Below are 17223 nucleotides of genomic sequence, written 5' to 3'. Positions count from 1 at the left end.
GTAAAAGAGTTCTTTGGCTTTCTTCCTGTCCTTCCTCTTCTCCTGCCTTTTCAGCACATTCTGTTGGTTTGGCCAGTGAGCAAACTGAGAAGTCAAAAGAGAAGAGGCTTGGAAATCAGAGAGCCAAAGGATTATAGCCAAAGGATTGAACATAGGGGGTTTGGATATGGCCTCTGTTGTCACTGGAGTAACAGAGAAAAGTAAAAAAGAGGAGACTATTTGCCAATTTGACCATCTCTGATTGGAAATGTTAGAAATGATGTTAGGTCTCTGGTGTGCAACAGACCATGTGGAACATGTTAATGCTACGTGGTTACCTAAGCCAGCTTATTCCATTTATTAGACAATGAATTCACTTTTAAAATCTTGGAGATAGAATTTTACAAAGCTAGGATAAAATGATGACAAACAATGTGTAGCACATAATAAACTATGAGTAGACATCCAAGTGACTGAAGATGTTAATGGGTAGATGGCAAGGATTCTTGGAAGAGAAGAAAAGGGGTAGAATTGAATGGCCTCTACTAGGAAACTCAGAGATTCCATGCCTGGACCCAAAGAAACCAAAGGAAAATGAAACCTCTCTGAGACATCTGTTAATAAAGGCATAATCATAGCCAGCTACAGAAATAATCCCCCAATCTCCAACACTAGAGGACTCCTTCTGTCTCTAAAGAAATTATTTATTATTTTAGAGGTATAGTTACAGACAGAGAGTGAGACAGAGAGAAATGTCTTTCATCCACTGGTTCACTCCCAAATGGCCACAATGGCTAGAGCTGGACTGATCTGAAGCCAGGAGCCAGGGGGCTTCTTCTGGGTCTCCCATACTGATGCAGGGGCCCAAGCTTTTGGGCCATCTTCTACTGTTTTTCCAGGCCATGGCAGAGAGCTGGATTGGAAGTGGAGCAGCTGGGACACGAACCAGCGCCCATATGGGATGCCGGCGCCTCAGGCACAGGCTTAGCCTACTACGCCACAGTGCTGACCCCTTCCTTCTGTTTCTATATACCACAACACTAGCCCCCCCCACCCCCGAAAGAACTTTCTAATAAATCTACAAAAGAATAACATTTTCCAGAGGATCCAAGGTGGTATCATGAAAGGTAGAATAGATGACTCCCATGAACAGTCCCCAAGTTTCAAAAATTTTTATTTACTTATTTGAAAGTCTGAGGAGTGGGTGGGGGGCAGAGAAAGAGAGCTTTCAACTGCTGTTTCACTCCTCTAATACTTGTAACAGCTGAGCAGCTGAAGCTGGGCCAGACTGAAGCAAGGGGTGCCATGCACATGAGCGTAAGGACCCACGAACTTGAGCCATTACTGCTGCTTACTATTGTACACGTTAGCTGGAAGTTGGATCCTAAGAGAAGAGGCTGAGACCTGAGCCTGACCCCCTGCCCCCCGATATAGGAGGCAAGTGACTCAAACCAGTAACTTAACTGCTGCACCACATACCCAATTATGGTTCTGTAAATTTTTCACTTGGATTTTTGATTTGGATACATGGACAGATGGTTACTTTTTATAGTGTAGAGTGGACTACTAAAATAAAATTACAGGGAGCAGACAGTGGGCACCGCAGGTTAAGCCACTGCTTGAGATGTCCACATCTCATATTAGAGCACTGGTCTGAGTCCTGGATGCTCTGCTTCTAATCCAGATCCCTGCTAATGTAGTTGAGAAGCAATGAATTAATGGCCTCAGTACTTAGGCCCCTGTCCTCTATGTGGGAGATGCAGATGGAGCTTTTGGCTCATGGCTTCAGCTTGGCCCAACCCCGGCTGTTGTAACCATTAAGGAAGTGAAACAGTGAATAGAAGATCTGTCCATCTCTGTCATTCTACATTTCAAATAAATAAATAAATAAATAAATAATTCTAAAAATAAAATATAATTGCTAAAACCTTTGCTACAGCTTCACACCTTTTTTTTGGAATATTTGAAAAATGAAGTAAAGTTCACTTTAAATTTGTTTAATAAATATAATATTGGTACTATACTAGTGTTTTATTACAACTTCACAGTCATTTAACACTTTGTTGTGAAATGAGAAGGGACTGTTGTTTGTCCTTGAGCTAATCTTTTGTCCGCATTACTGGTACATGTTCCTGGGAGGAATGGGATAGGAGATGGAACAGTAAAGAAGGTGCCATTTGCAGTGAGCCTCCTGTGCCATTAAAGGGAATCCTAAGATGTTCTGGAGGGTCGCCAACATTCCATACCCAGGCAGTGAGATCTAAGCCTGGCCTATCTATTTCTTCTGTCCACTGTGGCTCAGCGTGGCTTTATCTGCCTATCCCCTTATTATTCCGAACTCCCTAATTGCCTGGACTCTTTCTCTCCACAAATAGTTTCATGTACTGTATTCAGCATTAATGTAGAGTGACTATGTGGAGATGTCTTCTGTTCCTACTTCTAACAGATTAACAGCTAATAAACACCATGCAACACGCTCTCCTCTGAACCTCTTCTTAAAATACAGAGTTTGGTGTGCCAACATGGGTGTATTTAAAGCCTCCACGATTCCAGGGAAGACTTTAGAAAGTTAACTGTGCAAGTAATGCCGGTTCAGAGAGGAAGTGTTCCGATCATGAAGAGTCAGTCGATGTTATCGGCAGCTTGACTGAGTGAGAGCAACCTCAGGAGATCCTCTAGTCATTTATAAGAAAAGGATATTTATTTTCACTTAAAATAGAACTTCTCACTTTATTCTTGGTTTGTAACACTGAAGAGAAGTCAGGAAACATATTGCCAGGGTGAAGGTAGGCAGTGTGAGTTTCATCCCAAGGGAGAGCCTGTCTTTTCCAGGCAGGGGGACAATGCCACCTTCCAGGGACGCTGTCATGAAAGGAATTCTGCTACCTACTCCTCCCCACTCGCCTCCTCCCACCTTTCCACAGTCCCTGAATTTCCCCTCACTTTACTGAGACAGAAATGAAGCAGCGAGTTTAATGAAAAGTCTGTAATTAGAGCTGTGTTCAAAGCTTTAAACAAAGCCCCAGCCAACCCTCTGTCTGGAGGAGGATATAACTATCAGCAAGTATATGTCAGAGGTATCCTGGGTAGTTATGTGAAAATGATGTGTGTATCAGTCCCTCACATGCAAGGGAGACACAGTTAATTGAAGGATAAAATAGACAGGATGCACATAGTCCAGTTTATAGTATGTCCAGTTCCAGTGAACCTTAAAGGAATATACTTGTAAAATATTTTATATTTCCTGAAATCTGACAGAAGGTGACTCTCACAGTCCAGCTTGCTTTTTAGCTTATAAAAATGCGGATAGGGGCCAGCAGTATGGCATAACAGGGAAAGCTGCTGCCTGCCATGCCCACCAGTTCACGTCCTTGCTGCTCCATTTCTCATTTGGCTCCCTTCTAATGGCCTGGGAAAAGCAGCAGAAGAGGATCCAAGGTTTTGCGCCCCTGCATCTGCTTGGGAGATCTCTTGTAGCTCTTGGCAGCCATCTTGGGGGCATGAACCAACAGATAGGCGATCTATCTCTCCCCCTTTCTCCTGTAACTCTTTCAAATAAATAAATCTTTTAAAAACACAGATAAATATTTAGAGCAGTGATGAGTATTGGATTTGCCCCCCAGAGGTCTAAGCTCTGAGAAGAAGCCCTTTCTCTGCTTTCGAGTAGGTATTTTTTTGTTGCAACAAAAATTCAGGTGTATTTCTTACCTTTTGCTGTATTTCTTTTGCCCTGATCATCTCCGTTGATTTCAGAAGCTTTTGAAGCCACACTGACTTCATATTCTTGGGATGGGAGTTGACTTTGGGACAGGCTGTCAGTGCACTGTGAGAATGATGAGGCATTGTTCTGTGGTGAAGTAGTCAGTGCTACGCTGCTCATCTATACCCGTTAGTGACCTTGACCTCAAACACCTAATATGATTTTTGACGCATGCCAAACCTCCCTTGAAGAAAGATCAGAGTGAAATTCCATCGTAGTTGTGGAGTTGTTTGCAGATCACCTGAGTTGGGTAATTTATTCTTTCTCCTACACCTCCTCTCCCCACACCTGCCCATTGCACTTGTACAGAATTGTTTACCCAGATGGGGATGTCTCTCAGTGCTTGTGTGTATACCACTTGTCAGACAACCACCTCTGGAGCTCTGAAGCTTAAGTGCATGTCTTGGGATTATTTACAACTTCCTTTGCTGGCTTTTCTCCCTCCAGAACCGGACTTGAAGCCATCATGGAGACTTACGCGTTCTGGAGACCTCCTGTGCGCACACTCACCTTTGAGGATTTCACCACCATGCAAAAGCAGCAAGGTAAACCCTGGGGTGAGGCCTCTGCTGAGTGATACGGCTGGGAAAGGAGTGGGACATGAAGCGAATGTAGCACATCTGGCCCCAGACCAAGGCACAGGTTACAGCATTCTCTTTGTACAAAAATAACTCGATAGCTCCGTAAATAACCGAAGCCTCACCACTTGTACAAACAACCTCGTTGCAGAGGCAGCATTTCTTTTGACACTAAATATCCTCTCTTCCTTAAAGCATTTTTATGATTGTGACATAATTATTACTACTATTACTAAACACTCTCATAGGCCATGTTATTTAAAAAAATATTTGTTTATACGGGAAGCACAGAGACAGAAAGGGAGAAGAAGATAGAAAGTGCTCCCATTTGCTGGTTTACTCCTGAGATGCCTGCAAGCAGCTGGGGCAGAAATGGGTCAAACCCCGAAGCTGAGAATGCAGTTCGGGTCTTTCATGTGGGTGTCAGGGGCACATTACTTGAGCCATTACTGCTGTTTCCCAGGGTCTGCCTTAGCAGGAAGCTGGAATCTGGAGCTGGAATAAAATCCTGGGGACTACAGTATGGCAGGCAGGTATCTTAACTGCTAGGATAAATGCTAGTTTCCAGGCTATGGTATTTTGAAAGATCTCTGCAACAGCTTCATTCATCTCTCATGGCAGCCTTATTGTTTTTTTTTTTTTATCCTAGTTTTGTAGATGAGGAAAAGCTAAGCTGTTGTATCAGTTCTCACAGTGAGGAGGGGGCTGATGCAAGCCCATCTGAATCTTGCAACTTGTGCTCACCCCATTTCATTTACATGAAACAATGCCCATCGCAAGGTGATGAGCTAAGTGGACTCCCCCTGTCCTTCCCCCCGCAATGCTTTGAGCTCTTCATCTAATTTCTACTCTTCTTTCATTTATTTATTTGAGAGGGAGAGTTATAGACACAGAGGGAGAAAGAGAGAAAGGTTTCCATATGTTGGTTCACTCCCCAAACTACCAAAATGGCTAGAGCTGGGCAGATCTGAAGCCAGGAGCTTCTTCCAGGTCTCTTATGTGGGTGCAGGGGCCCAAACACTTGGGCCATCTTCTACTGCTTTCCCAGGCCATAAGTAGAGAACTGGATCAGAGGAGCAGCTGAGACACAAACCAGCACCCCCATGGAATGCCGGCGCCCTAGGTGTGCGCTTAGCATACCACACCACAGTGTTGGCTCTTACTCTTCTTTTAGCTTCTGTTCTCAGTTCCATCTGTGCCCTACACCTCCCTGGGCCCATCCACCTGGGTACCTGAATAAAAGCTTCCCAAAGTGTCAGATGCTTTATGAGTCTCCTTGTCCAACCTCCACTGCCCAAAGGAGACACTGATTCAAATTTTCTGAGCTCTTTCTGTTCCAATGAATGGCTGCTGTTAATAGAAGCCTGATTTTTTAATTTATGGTTCTGTTATTTGGGAAGCCATTCTGGGATTTGATACTATACTACATTAACACTTTGCTCTCAGGGGAGCTTCTAGCACTTTGCACAATGAATTAGGTTTGTAATCTACATTGCTTAAGTGTCGCAGGTTTTAAGATGAGTGTAGCGATGAAGAGTATTGACTCTGGAGGCAGACAACTGTTACCCACTGTTCCTTCCTGATTTGGAACCTTGGTCAAGTTCCACAACCTTTCTGGTAGTCAGTTATCTCTTCTGCTTTATATGGAAGAAGGTAATAGAATTTTTAGGAGCATTAAATGAGATAATGCATTTAAAACCATAGTATGTGGTCAATATGTGCGAGTTATTGTGTTCATCATCACTACTATCATCTTCATCTCCCTATATGTACACGTAAGAGGAAGATGTATCCGGGACAGGGAATATTACCTTTCTGATGATTAATTACTCAAAACATGATCAGATGATTCTTCTCCACAGGAATCTGGTGAGGAAAGTGATCCAGAATTTTCACCCGTTTTTATTTAGGTGGGAGAGAAATGGAAGATTTCCACATGCAGAGCCCTTTTGCTCCCATAAAGATGTGATTAGAAGCAGAGTCACTAATTATTCAGGTGTTCCAACTGCAGCTAAGTCATCATGGCCTTAAGACTCAGAGGTTTTATTGGAGTCAAGAAAATCTGGGGCCTTGCCTTTTTTTTTTAAATTTGAAAGGCAGACAAACACACACACAGAGAGTGAGAGAGAGAGAGAGAGAGAGAGAGAGAGAGGTTTCCGAGCTGCTGGTATCCTCCTCAAATGATTATGACAGCAAGGGCTGTGCTAGCCTGAAGCCAGGAGCTGGGAATTTAGTCTGGGTCTACCACATGGGTAGCAGGGACCCAACCACTTGAGCCATGATTTGATAATCCCCAGAGTGTGCATTAGCAGGAAGCTAAAATCAGGAGCAGATCCAGGACTCAAACAACGACACTCAGATGTGGGGTGCAGGAGTCCTAAGCATTGTCTTAACTGTTTCACTAAACACCTCTGGGCCCTCACTTTTGGTGATCACTAACCCTCTTACATAATCTTGGGCAATTTATTTCCATCTGAATGCCAGTTTACTCATCTACAAAAAAGGGGTTTTCTTCTGTGAAGAGGTTTACATAAACATGCCCTATAAATGAAAACATGTCATTCAAAGACACTTGGTTCTGTTTATTTCTGGGGTGGGCTCTTTGCTTATCTTCACTTTCCAAGCTGTAGCTAAGCAGGAGTTTGTTTTATTGAGGCTGGAATGAGAAGGTTGGAAGGGATCCTGCCAGTTCCTGAGGACTGGCATTGATGGCAACCATGTGAGTAGTGTGCACTGCTATGTACCAAAGATCTGGCATAGTGCCTGGCACACAGGAAATACCTAATGAGGGGTGAGTGACTGAGATCACTTGGTGGCACTGTGGCTCAAGAGATAGGGTCACTTTAGTGACCTCCATCTTGGAGCACAACTACCTAGTGTGTATGTGGGTGTGGGATATGAAGTCATCATTAGAAGTGGTGATCTGCCCTACAATCACATGTGGGGCACAGGCACAGGGAGCCTGCACAGGCTGCATGGCTGTGCAGTGCAGTAGGTTTCATGGTAGTTCCACAGAAAATTTATCAACATAAAGACTTAACTATTGACACACTGAAAGCAACGGCTTAAGAGAAACTGAACTTTGAAAGCATAATGTCACAACCACTTCAATGACCCCCTTTTTTCTTGTAGGGGAATGAGCATGAATTATTGGATACATATGGTGGTGAGATGGGCTAGAGAAAAAGCTAATTTCCTAAATCATATTAAAATTTCCATTAAATTATCAATGAAATTTTCTATTAAATATTTTAATTGGAATGTATTTTTGAAGACTTGATCCAGATTCTCATTATTAAAAATATGACTTTGTTTTTTGACATATGTAAAAGCAACAGTGTCCATTCCCTCTTCCCTTAACTACTAAGAATCCCAGTAATTCTGAATAGTATTACTCATAAAATGAAGAAAAAAAGACACAGCCATCTGTGCTGAATACTTTGTGTCTCAGATGGAACACAGAATGAGAAGAAAGTTTGCAGTGGAAACTTCAGTGGCAGACTGATTTTACGGTAATTTTGTTTTAGTGAGGGGAGTGTAGACAGTATTGGTCCCAACATAAGATTCACATAGTAACTGACTCACCCAGGTGCCCATATTACCTTATTGCTTCAAACAGATGAATATCTGGCATATCAAATAGTAGCCCTGGCATGGTTTTGTGCTGCTACTGATGGAGGCTGGATCAACCTTTATGCTTAGATGAGGTTAAGGATGCTTTATCCATCTTTGCCTTGTCATTCTTATCTCTATTGCATTAAGAATCATCTGCTGATAAAATTTCAAGGAAAATAGGGCAGTCACCATTTTGCAAAAAATTCAAATGCTTCTGTTTAAAAACACATATTGAATAGAGTGAATGGAGTGTTCTAAATAGTTGCTTTCTCTTATAGAGAAGATGCGTAGAATTCATTAGCTTGTACTTTTGATCCCCAAAAGAAATGAAGGCATAGAGCATTATAGGAACATAACTGCAGTAAAGTGGTAGAGCCAAGTTGAGAATGCCATCATGGATCTCCTGTTGGACAGGACGGTCTCCTTTCTGCCAGACCATATTACTATTCTTCATTCTTATGAAGTATAGTATTCTTCATTCTTATTCTTATTCTAATTTTGCACAAATAATTTAGTTTATTCTTCCTATTGTTGGCTTATTGATCAACAGCTTGAGCATTCACTCTAAATGGGTCTGCATTTCACTTTTTAAAAAATATAGTCAAGTGTATGTTTTTATCTTCAAATGTCTTCATTTACAATCAACAAGGATATGTATATGTTTAGAGAGTTTTGAAATGAAAATTCTATGTCATGAATGGCTTCTGCTTGAAGGGAGGAGATAAACTAACCACATTAAGTTATGCGTGAGGAAGGAGACTGAGGCAATATAGACAAGGAAGGAAGAAGAAATAAGAGTCCAGCTAGGTTGCAGATAAGTGCAACAATCATATTGTTCTGATGGATAGTCTTAAGTATAAATAGTGCCTGGATTTCTTCCTGTAAACAATAGATCTTTTATTTTTAAGATTTATTTTATTTATTTGAAAGAGTCACGCATACACATACACACACACAGAGCAAGAGCTAGAGAGAGAGAGAGAGTGACAGAGAGAGAGAGGTCTTCCATTTGCTGGTTAATTCCCCAAATGGCTGCAATGGCCAGGGCTGGACCAGGCTAAAGCCAGTAGCCATGAGCCTTGTCTAGGCCTCCCACATGGGTTCAGGGGCCTAAGCACTTGGGCCATCTTCTGCTGCTTTACCAGGCACATTATTAGGGAGCTGGATCAGAAGTGAAACAGCTGGAATTTGATCAAATGCCCATATGGGATGCTGGTATTGCAGGTGGCAGCTTAACCTGACACACCACAACACCAGCCCCTAAACCTATTTTTACAGCTAAAATGGAGAGAGCTCACGTGAGCAATGACTTCAAGTGATCTGTCAACTGTGCTAAAAGAAAACCTTTCGGTGGCATCAGAGCTGTCAATACATCTCTATCTGTGGAAACAAGGAGACCTTCCATTTACAGAAACCACCCTTCTCCTCAAGTGCTAACAGACATCATGGTAGATTTCAACACTGCTGAGCGCTTTAGTGTTTGTCAAGAGGTTAGTGTTAGGATTATAGGGTCTTTGATTTGTCTGATGTTGATCAGCGAGAGGAATAAGATGCTGAACAAGTCATTCTATTAAAATGCTAGAAAAGAACAATCCAAGGGACATCAGCCATTGAACTGTGAGGTCACTGTAATAATTCAAAGATAGCCAATTTGTGGCGATCTCAGTGGTCACTGAGATAAGGAATAATGTCCATCTGCACAGCTTGCAACTAACTATTCACAGAGAACTTTTTAAAAAAGCACTCCCTGTTTTAGCTGTAGAAGAACAAGATCTCAATTCTGCAGCAGGGTTTGCACTATAAGAATGAGAAGCTCCTGACAGCAGATGAGGAGCACCTCAATTCCATCCATTAAAACAAATGGTAATTGATTACATACTGTTTTTTGCATTCAAAGTCCCTTATGATCTGTGTGCTTAAAACTGAGTTCATCATCTGCCTCACAGACCCAGTGCCCTCTCCTAGGAGAAGGACACTACTATCATTATTCTGGAAGTTTGCTTCCTCTTCCACCCATATCCCATCATTGCCAAATTATTGAATCTGCCCAATTCTCTAATCTCCCTTGCTACCACCTCTGTCTGAGCTGTTGTCATCTCTCACCTGGATGACAATAATTCCCTCCATAGCCTCCATTTTTCCTCCAAGCCATTCCTCACATAGCAATCAAAGTCATTTGCTGAAAAACACATCTATTGATATCAGCCTTCTATTCTAAAGACCCTTCAATAGCCACAGTTTACTTTCACTTATGAAAGGCATAGTCCTTAACATAGCCAACTGGACCTTGCACGCTCTGGCTATAGTTCCTTCACTTCTGGAATGGAGATAGTGCCCATCAGAATTAAAGAAGGTGGGGCCGGCACTGTGGTGAAGTGGATAAATCTGCTATCAGTGATGTTGGCATCCCATATAGGTGTCAATTTGAGTCCTGGATGCTCCACTTCCCATCTATTTACCTGCTAATGGCCTGGGAAGAGCAATGGAAGGTGTGGCTCAAGTGCTTGGGCCCCTGCCACACACGTGGGAGACCCAGATGAAGCTCCTGGCTTCAACCTGCCTCAGTCCTGGCCATTGTGGTCATTTTGGTAGTGAACCAGTAGATGCAAGAGCTCTCTATCTCTCCTTCTCTTTCTGTAACTCTGTATTTCAGATAAATGAGTGCATCTAAGGAAGAAAAAGAATTTGGGCTGGTGCTGTGGTGCAGCAGGTTAAAACCCCCTCTTGCAGCACCTGCATGCCATATGGGCACTGGTACAAGTCCTGGCTGCTCCATTTTCTATCTAGCTCCCTGCTAACGCACCTGGGAAGGTAGCAGAGGGTGGCCCAGGTCTTTGAGCCCCTGCACCCAAGTGGGAGACCTGGAGGAAGCTGTTGACTCCTGGCTTCGGATCGGCTCAGCTCTGGCCGTTGTGGTCATTTGGGGAGTAAACCAGTGGATGGAAGGCCTCTCTCTCTGTGTTTTCTACCTCTTTCTGTAACTGTCTTTCAAATAAATAAAGTGAATCTTAAAAAAAAGAATTAAAGAATTAAATAATGCATGGAAAGTGCTTATGAAGCATCTTTTCAAAAGTTGCCAGCATTTTTACTTCATTGTTTAGCTTGTTCTTACTGATCAGAATAAGGTCAGGGTAACAACTCCTCTTATTTCTTCAAACATTTAGGGGATTTTATTTTTTAAGGAAAAGTAGGTATCTTAGGTATCTTTTCAGATCCTCTTTTGCCAGAAGCATGTGTTCATCAGGCATCCAGATAGCTGAAATATCTTGCTACTCCTTGTTGGGGATTCCCCTTATTTCAGGAAGAACTCATCCATAGCTTCCACTGGAGATGGTCCATATTCTATTTGTTCTATCTATTTCCAGTTCTCTCTCCTCTGGCTTTATCTGAATATCCCCAGCCCTTCATCATCATAGTGGGGTCACCTATAGAATTAGGGAGCTACATTGATTGGAATCCTTAGTGATCTAAGTAAAGAAAACCCAAATGACAAGAAGGAAAGAAATGAGGGAGGGAAAGAAGGAAGGTGGGAGAGGAGAGAGAGAGAGAGCGAATGAGAGAAAGACTCTTGGAGGGAAGGAAGGAAGACAGGAAGGGGAAGGGAGGGAGGGAGGGAGGGACAGAAGAAGAAAGAAGAAAGAAAAAAGAGAAAGAGAAAGACATTCATTAGCTTACAAAACTGAAAGGATTCAGGTAGCTGACTGCAGGCAGAGTTTGATTCAGGGTCATGAACAACCTAGGCGAAGTCTTTTCTCTCCTTCATTCTCAGCCTTCTCATCGAGGCAACATGGCTGATGGCATTCTTGGCTTCACATAATTTTAGGCTTAAATCTGATGGGAAAGGACATGTATCTTTCTTACAAGATTTCTAGCAAAATTTCATTGCATCTCATTGACTATACTTGGGTCATCCTTGAAGCAGTTCCTGGGGAAGAGGGAACATGATATTTTGATTGTCTGGGCTGTGTGACATCCCTGGAATTAGAGGAGGAGTGGCAGTACAGGAGGGGATATTTCCAGTGGAAAAACTGGATGCTGCTGTCAGGAAAGGGGCAGAAGAATTCTATCAAAAACATTGAATGTAGGGCCAGTAAAGCCACTGCCTACAGTGCCGGCATCCCATATGGGTGCCAGTTTGTGTACTGGCTGCTCCACTTCTGATTCAGCTCTCTGCTGTGGCCTTGGAATGCAGTGAAGATGGCCCAAATCCTTGGGCCCCTGCACTCATGTAGGAGACCTGGGGGAAGCTCCTGGCTCCTGGCTCCTGGCTTGGGATCAGCTCAGCTCTGGCCATTGCAGCCATCTGGGAGTGAACCAGTAGATGGAAGACTCTCTCTCTCTCTCTCTCTCTGTAGCTCTGCCTTTCAAATAAATAAATAAATCTTTTAAAAAATACAAAAAACTGGATTTATATTGCAGCAAAGAAGGCAATAAAACAAAAAGCATTGAAAACAAAGAAGTGAAAGTCATGGGAACATTGTACCTATGGAATGTGGTAGGTGTAAAACAGGACTGTATAAAAAGCAGAGAGACTCAGAACCCAGAGCACCAATGAATATATTAAATGTTGATTTAAAGGGAAAGAATTTGGATTTATGCAGAGCTTTACATTTTATGGGGGAAGGATGCACTAGGCACCTTTCTGAGAGTCAAACCACACAATTCCCATTAGCACAGTTATGTTGACATTTGCATTATGAGAAGGTATTCATCTCAACTAAGGAGTTACCCCTAGTAGAGATGAACAGTGCAGTGCTCATTAAACCTTATGGCCTCTGGGTTTATTCCCTGGCATCAAGCCAGAGAGTGCTGATATTTTTACCTCTTACCTGTTTGAAAGCTTCAGGACACACAGTGAATCAGCACTCCTCAGAGACAGATGCCACGGAGTTATATGAGAGAAGAGTCTGGCTTGGGGAACTGAGTAATTACATGGAAATTTGTTCTTTACTAGCCCAGATGGGGTTTTGTCTTACTGTTTTTCAATTTTTTTGGAGAAAAAATTCACCACAAAATAAACCCAAAAGAAAACTGTATGTGAAAGTCTCCATATTACAATCTGGAAGTGATCAATTTAAAGATGCAAAAGTCAGCAGGTTTGGTATTCAGAATTTTCACGGTCACATTGAACTTGTCTTCATGGTACACAAGTATATTCTGGGTTATTGTCCTCGTATGGGTTCACTGCTAAGCATGTACTCTTTTTGGTTGTTTTGGCTCTTAGCCTCACATGTTGGGGCAAGTTAATGTTGTATATGAATTTTAATGTGTCTTTCCTCACTTTGGTCCAGGGCCAAAATAGCATGCAGGGAGATAGGGCAGTGATTGATCCTGGCACTCCTGAGAGTAGTAAGCTCCTTAGGATATTAAAGTTTAACTACCTCTCAGAAGTGGATGAAGACCACTGAGGACACTGGGAAGGATACAGTCTACCTACTTGTGTGCTTTTAGTTTTTTTTGAAGCACAGGATACCCCATTTTTTTTCCTGGGCTGGAAATGGGGACGAGGAACAGGTAATTCAGAGAGAAATTAGTGTAGGGTTAGTCTTTGGGAATATAGCCTAGCTAGGCTGGTGGCTATCAGTTGGCCAGGTTCTCCATCATCCACAACCTTGGAGGCTCCTTCCAGCCTGTAACAGCAGGGTGTGTGGATGTTGTGACACAGAGCTCGTCAGGGTATGCAGATGCTGGGATGCTGAGCTACAGTGACAGAGGCTAACACCTGAGAACTCTCCCTGTTAGGGCCCAAGCACCCCCAGATGCCTTTCTCCTTTTCTCATAGGAGTCTTTAATGCCTATGTACCAAGTGTGATTATGAGACCTTTATAATGTGTATCATCTCATTGATTTCTCAAAACATCTGTTCAAGGTAGATATTATTAATTTAATTTATATTGTTAAGAAATATGAGGCTAATAGACGCTAGCTGGCTAAGGTACCATAATCAGTAAGATAGCTGGGGGTTGTTACTGGGTTCATCTGATTCTATAGTCATGCTTGTCCATGAAATACAGTTTTCATCAAGACTTCTAGAACATTCAGAGGCTGGCAGGTGCGAAGAGCTGAGGTGAAGGGCAGATGGTGCCCGGCAGGAAAGAGAGGCACGGTTTTCTTTGAGAGGTGGCTCTGACCCCTTCTGTACCCTCGGGCCTGGCCTCCCACTCTGCCCTAGCTTTGCTGTGGTGAAAGGACTCTGCAGGGTAGGGGTGGGAGGTAGCCTCCTTGTGCTTCTTTAGCACTTGGCTGGCACTCCCAAGCTTGTTCAACAGGTGGCAGCTGTTGGATCACTCAAGAATAAAGACTTCTCAGGATCTCAGTTTGCTTCTCTGAAAAATGAATCCCATAGTCGTCTCTGTCTATGTGGACTCTACGTACTGTGTACCTGGAAAGCATGAGAGCGTTTCTTCAAAATGAATGGAAGCGGTGTGACTTCTCTGGGCAGGCTGTGTCCCCCCTCCCAGCACTGGTTCCTGTGCAGGCACTCACCCCGCAAAGCTCAGCAGGCCACCAAGTCTCATTTCTAGTGAATGTCATTTAAAAGCCAAAGCAAGCTGACTACAGACTTTTTAACATGTGCCTCTCATCTGCTAAGCAGAAATCCCTGTAACTTGTTAATAGTTCTCTTATTTTTTTGTAGTGAAACCAATTGAGGCCCTAAATCAGTACCATTCATTCCATCATGGGCCATCTGAGAAAACCATTTAGAGTTGTGGAAAGTCATCTGCTCCATCTTGCACTTCCTGTAGCAGAGCCAGAGTCAGGCCCGATGGAGCATACCTATCACAGGACAGTGCCGTGTGCTGAGCAGGTGGTCTCCTTGGGGACCACATAAACACCACATCAGGGAGGGCAAGGGCAGACCTTCAAAGAGAGGAGAGCATATACATATCCTGTAAAACACAAATCTCTGTACAGCAGGAGTCAGGTTTCTCCATGTGTGCCATAGCCCTAATTTCAGTGAGGCTCATGGCATTTAAGGTGAAAAGGAGGAAAACATGTAGGATGCCTCCAAGAAGATAAATGGATCCCTGGGCTTTCCACGAGGCACAGACCGTTTAGCCACACAAAACCATGAAGCATGAGTTGTGCTTCTTCCTCCTTCTCCAATCTTCCTTTTCCCAAAATGCCTTCATTATATTGAAGTGATTCCTTCGGTAGTATTTGGACTTGCTAATTTGCACTTTATATGAGTTTAATGTTTAGATACAGACAGAACACTGACCAGGACAGAAAGGAGGGGGCTCTAGTTCAAATCCTTCGTTTCACAGCTGAGGAAAATGAAAAGGTAGTTGTGTTGCTTGTGACACAAGCTGCGCAGAGGTCAATGGACCTGGATTTGAGCCGAGAGCTCTTCTCAGTGTGGCTTTATCTCTAGTTGTAGAATAAAATCTTTTTTTCTGAGGTGGGCATTTAATCTAGTAGTTAAGTTGTCAATTAAGATGTGGGAAACCTGGATTGAGTTCTTGGCCTTAGCCCTGGAGTCCAGCTCCAGCCATTGTGGGCATTTAGGAAGTGATTCAGCAGATGTTTCTCTCCCAATCTCTCTGCCTCTCAAGTAAGTTTTCAAAAAATTATTTAAAAAATCATCGCCCTTCTCTGGAAGGAATTTAAGTTCTGAACTGGAAATGAGGAATGAGTTTTCTGAATGGAGTCTAATATCAGCAGTTATTTATATATAAACGCAATTCTACCTTGAAGGCTTATTTGGGGAATTCATTTGACCAAGAGAAAGATGATTTTAGTTGGGTTTTATAAAATTTAACTGAAAAAAATCAGCAAGAGCCACATTTGTGCTTCTCTTGCCAATACCACTACCTGTATCTGTGAATGTAGGCTAATGAATTTTTTTTCCTGCTAAAATTAACTTTGGGCTTCTCTTGGAAGAATCTGATTCTTAATTCACACACCTGGGCTGCTCCATCTCCACACACTGGGAGGGTTTCTTTGTAGCCCTATGCCTCTGGAATCCTGCCAGCTTTCTTCACATTTTCTTCATTGACAAAAATCTGATTCCTGCTCCTTTCCACCTAAAATCTCCTTAGTCATTTTATAGTCCTCAGGTTCTAAGGGTGCCAGTATGAGTTGTGGGTGAATTAAAGGGTATCCCACTCCTTAGGCGCTAGGGTGGAGTGGGGTGCTTGCAGCTCCTAACAGTTCGAGGAAAGTTCCAGCCTTTCCCTGAAGGAAGATATTCCATCAGAGGAGATTCCCCACTGATGACAAAACGGCTGCTCCTGCTGCAATCAAAGACATTGGCTCTGGAGCCCCAGCACCCGCCACTGTCTTTAAAGCCCACTGGGGGAGGCAGGAAGTGGATGCTGCACTGTGCTTCTTGGTCCCCTGAAAGAAGATGCTTGTAACAAGAGAACATATGTCAAATAGACTGGTGCATGAACCATGAATCCAGCTTCGACATTCAGGCATCGTGAGATCAGTTATGTCAAATACTGATTCAGGGACTTTTAGAAATGAAAGAAATCTGTATACATCCTCTAACCCCCAGAGTGGTCTCAGGACCATGACCTGAGGACTTGTTAGAGATGCACGTTCTCAGGCCCTGGCCCAGACTTACAGAATCAGAAACTCTAGGGAGGGAGTCAGAAGTCTGTGTCTTCATCAGCCCTCCACTGATTCTCATGTGCACTTTTTTAAGAATCACTCCTCTGGGTACTTTGAAATGTGGAATTTGGGTTGTGTAATTTGTTCTCAACCTTTGATGTATATTAGAATAATTTGGGAGGGCTTTTGAAGCAATCCCGATGTGGTGGTCCCCAGCCCAGGAACCCTCCTCTAGAGAGTCTGAGGTAGAGTCCTGGAACACTGGCGTTTTTTAAAAAGTGGACAGGTTCCTCTTGGCTTGAAAACCAGTGATCTAATTCAGTTCCTCGAAATAGACACCTGGACAAGGTGAGTGAGGGGCTCAGGGTCACAAGGCAGGTTAGTGCAGCAAAACTGTGAATAGAACCATAACCTCCCAGCTTGCATGGCCTTTTGTCTTCACAAATATCTAAATCCTATTCAGCGGCCGGCGCCGTGGCTCAACAGGCTAATCCTCCGCCTAGCGGCGCCGGCACACCAGGTTCTAGTCCCTGTCAGGGCGCCAGATTCTGTCCCGGTTGCTCCTCTTCCAGTCCAGCTCTCTGCTGTGGCCTGGGAGTTCAGTGGAAGATGGACCAGGTCCTTGGGCCCTGCACCCACATGGGAGACCAGGAGGAAACACCTGGCTCCTGCCTTCGGATTGGCGCAGTGCACCGGCCGCAACACGCAGGCTGTAGTGGCCACTTGGGGGGT

General features: G+C 43.4%; 1 protein-coding gene across 3 annotated transcripts in view; it reads left to right on the top strand.

Moving 5' to 3' along the window:
* TBX15 (T-box transcription factor 15) overlaps window positions 1-17223 on the top strand; it is a 140767-nt gene that overhangs the window by 107235 nt on the left and 16309 nt on the right. For all 3 annotated transcript variants that reach the window (XM_062192062.1, XM_062192060.1, XM_062192061.1), the window contains one exon: window positions 4187-4284. In XM_062192062.1, coding sequence (XP_062048046.1) covers window positions 4187-4284 — 98 coding nt within the window. The remainder of the gene's footprint in view (window positions 1-4186; window positions 4285-17223) is intronic.

Source organism: Lepus europaeus, chromosome 5 (assembly GCF_033115175.1).
Source record: "Lepus europaeus isolate LE1 chromosome 5, mLepTim1.pri, whole genome shotgun sequence".
Classification (NCBI taxonomy): Eukaryota; Metazoa; Chordata; class Mammalia; order Lagomorpha; family Leporidae; genus Lepus; species Lepus europaeus.
This window is presented reverse-complemented; position numbering and strand designations above follow the sequence as displayed.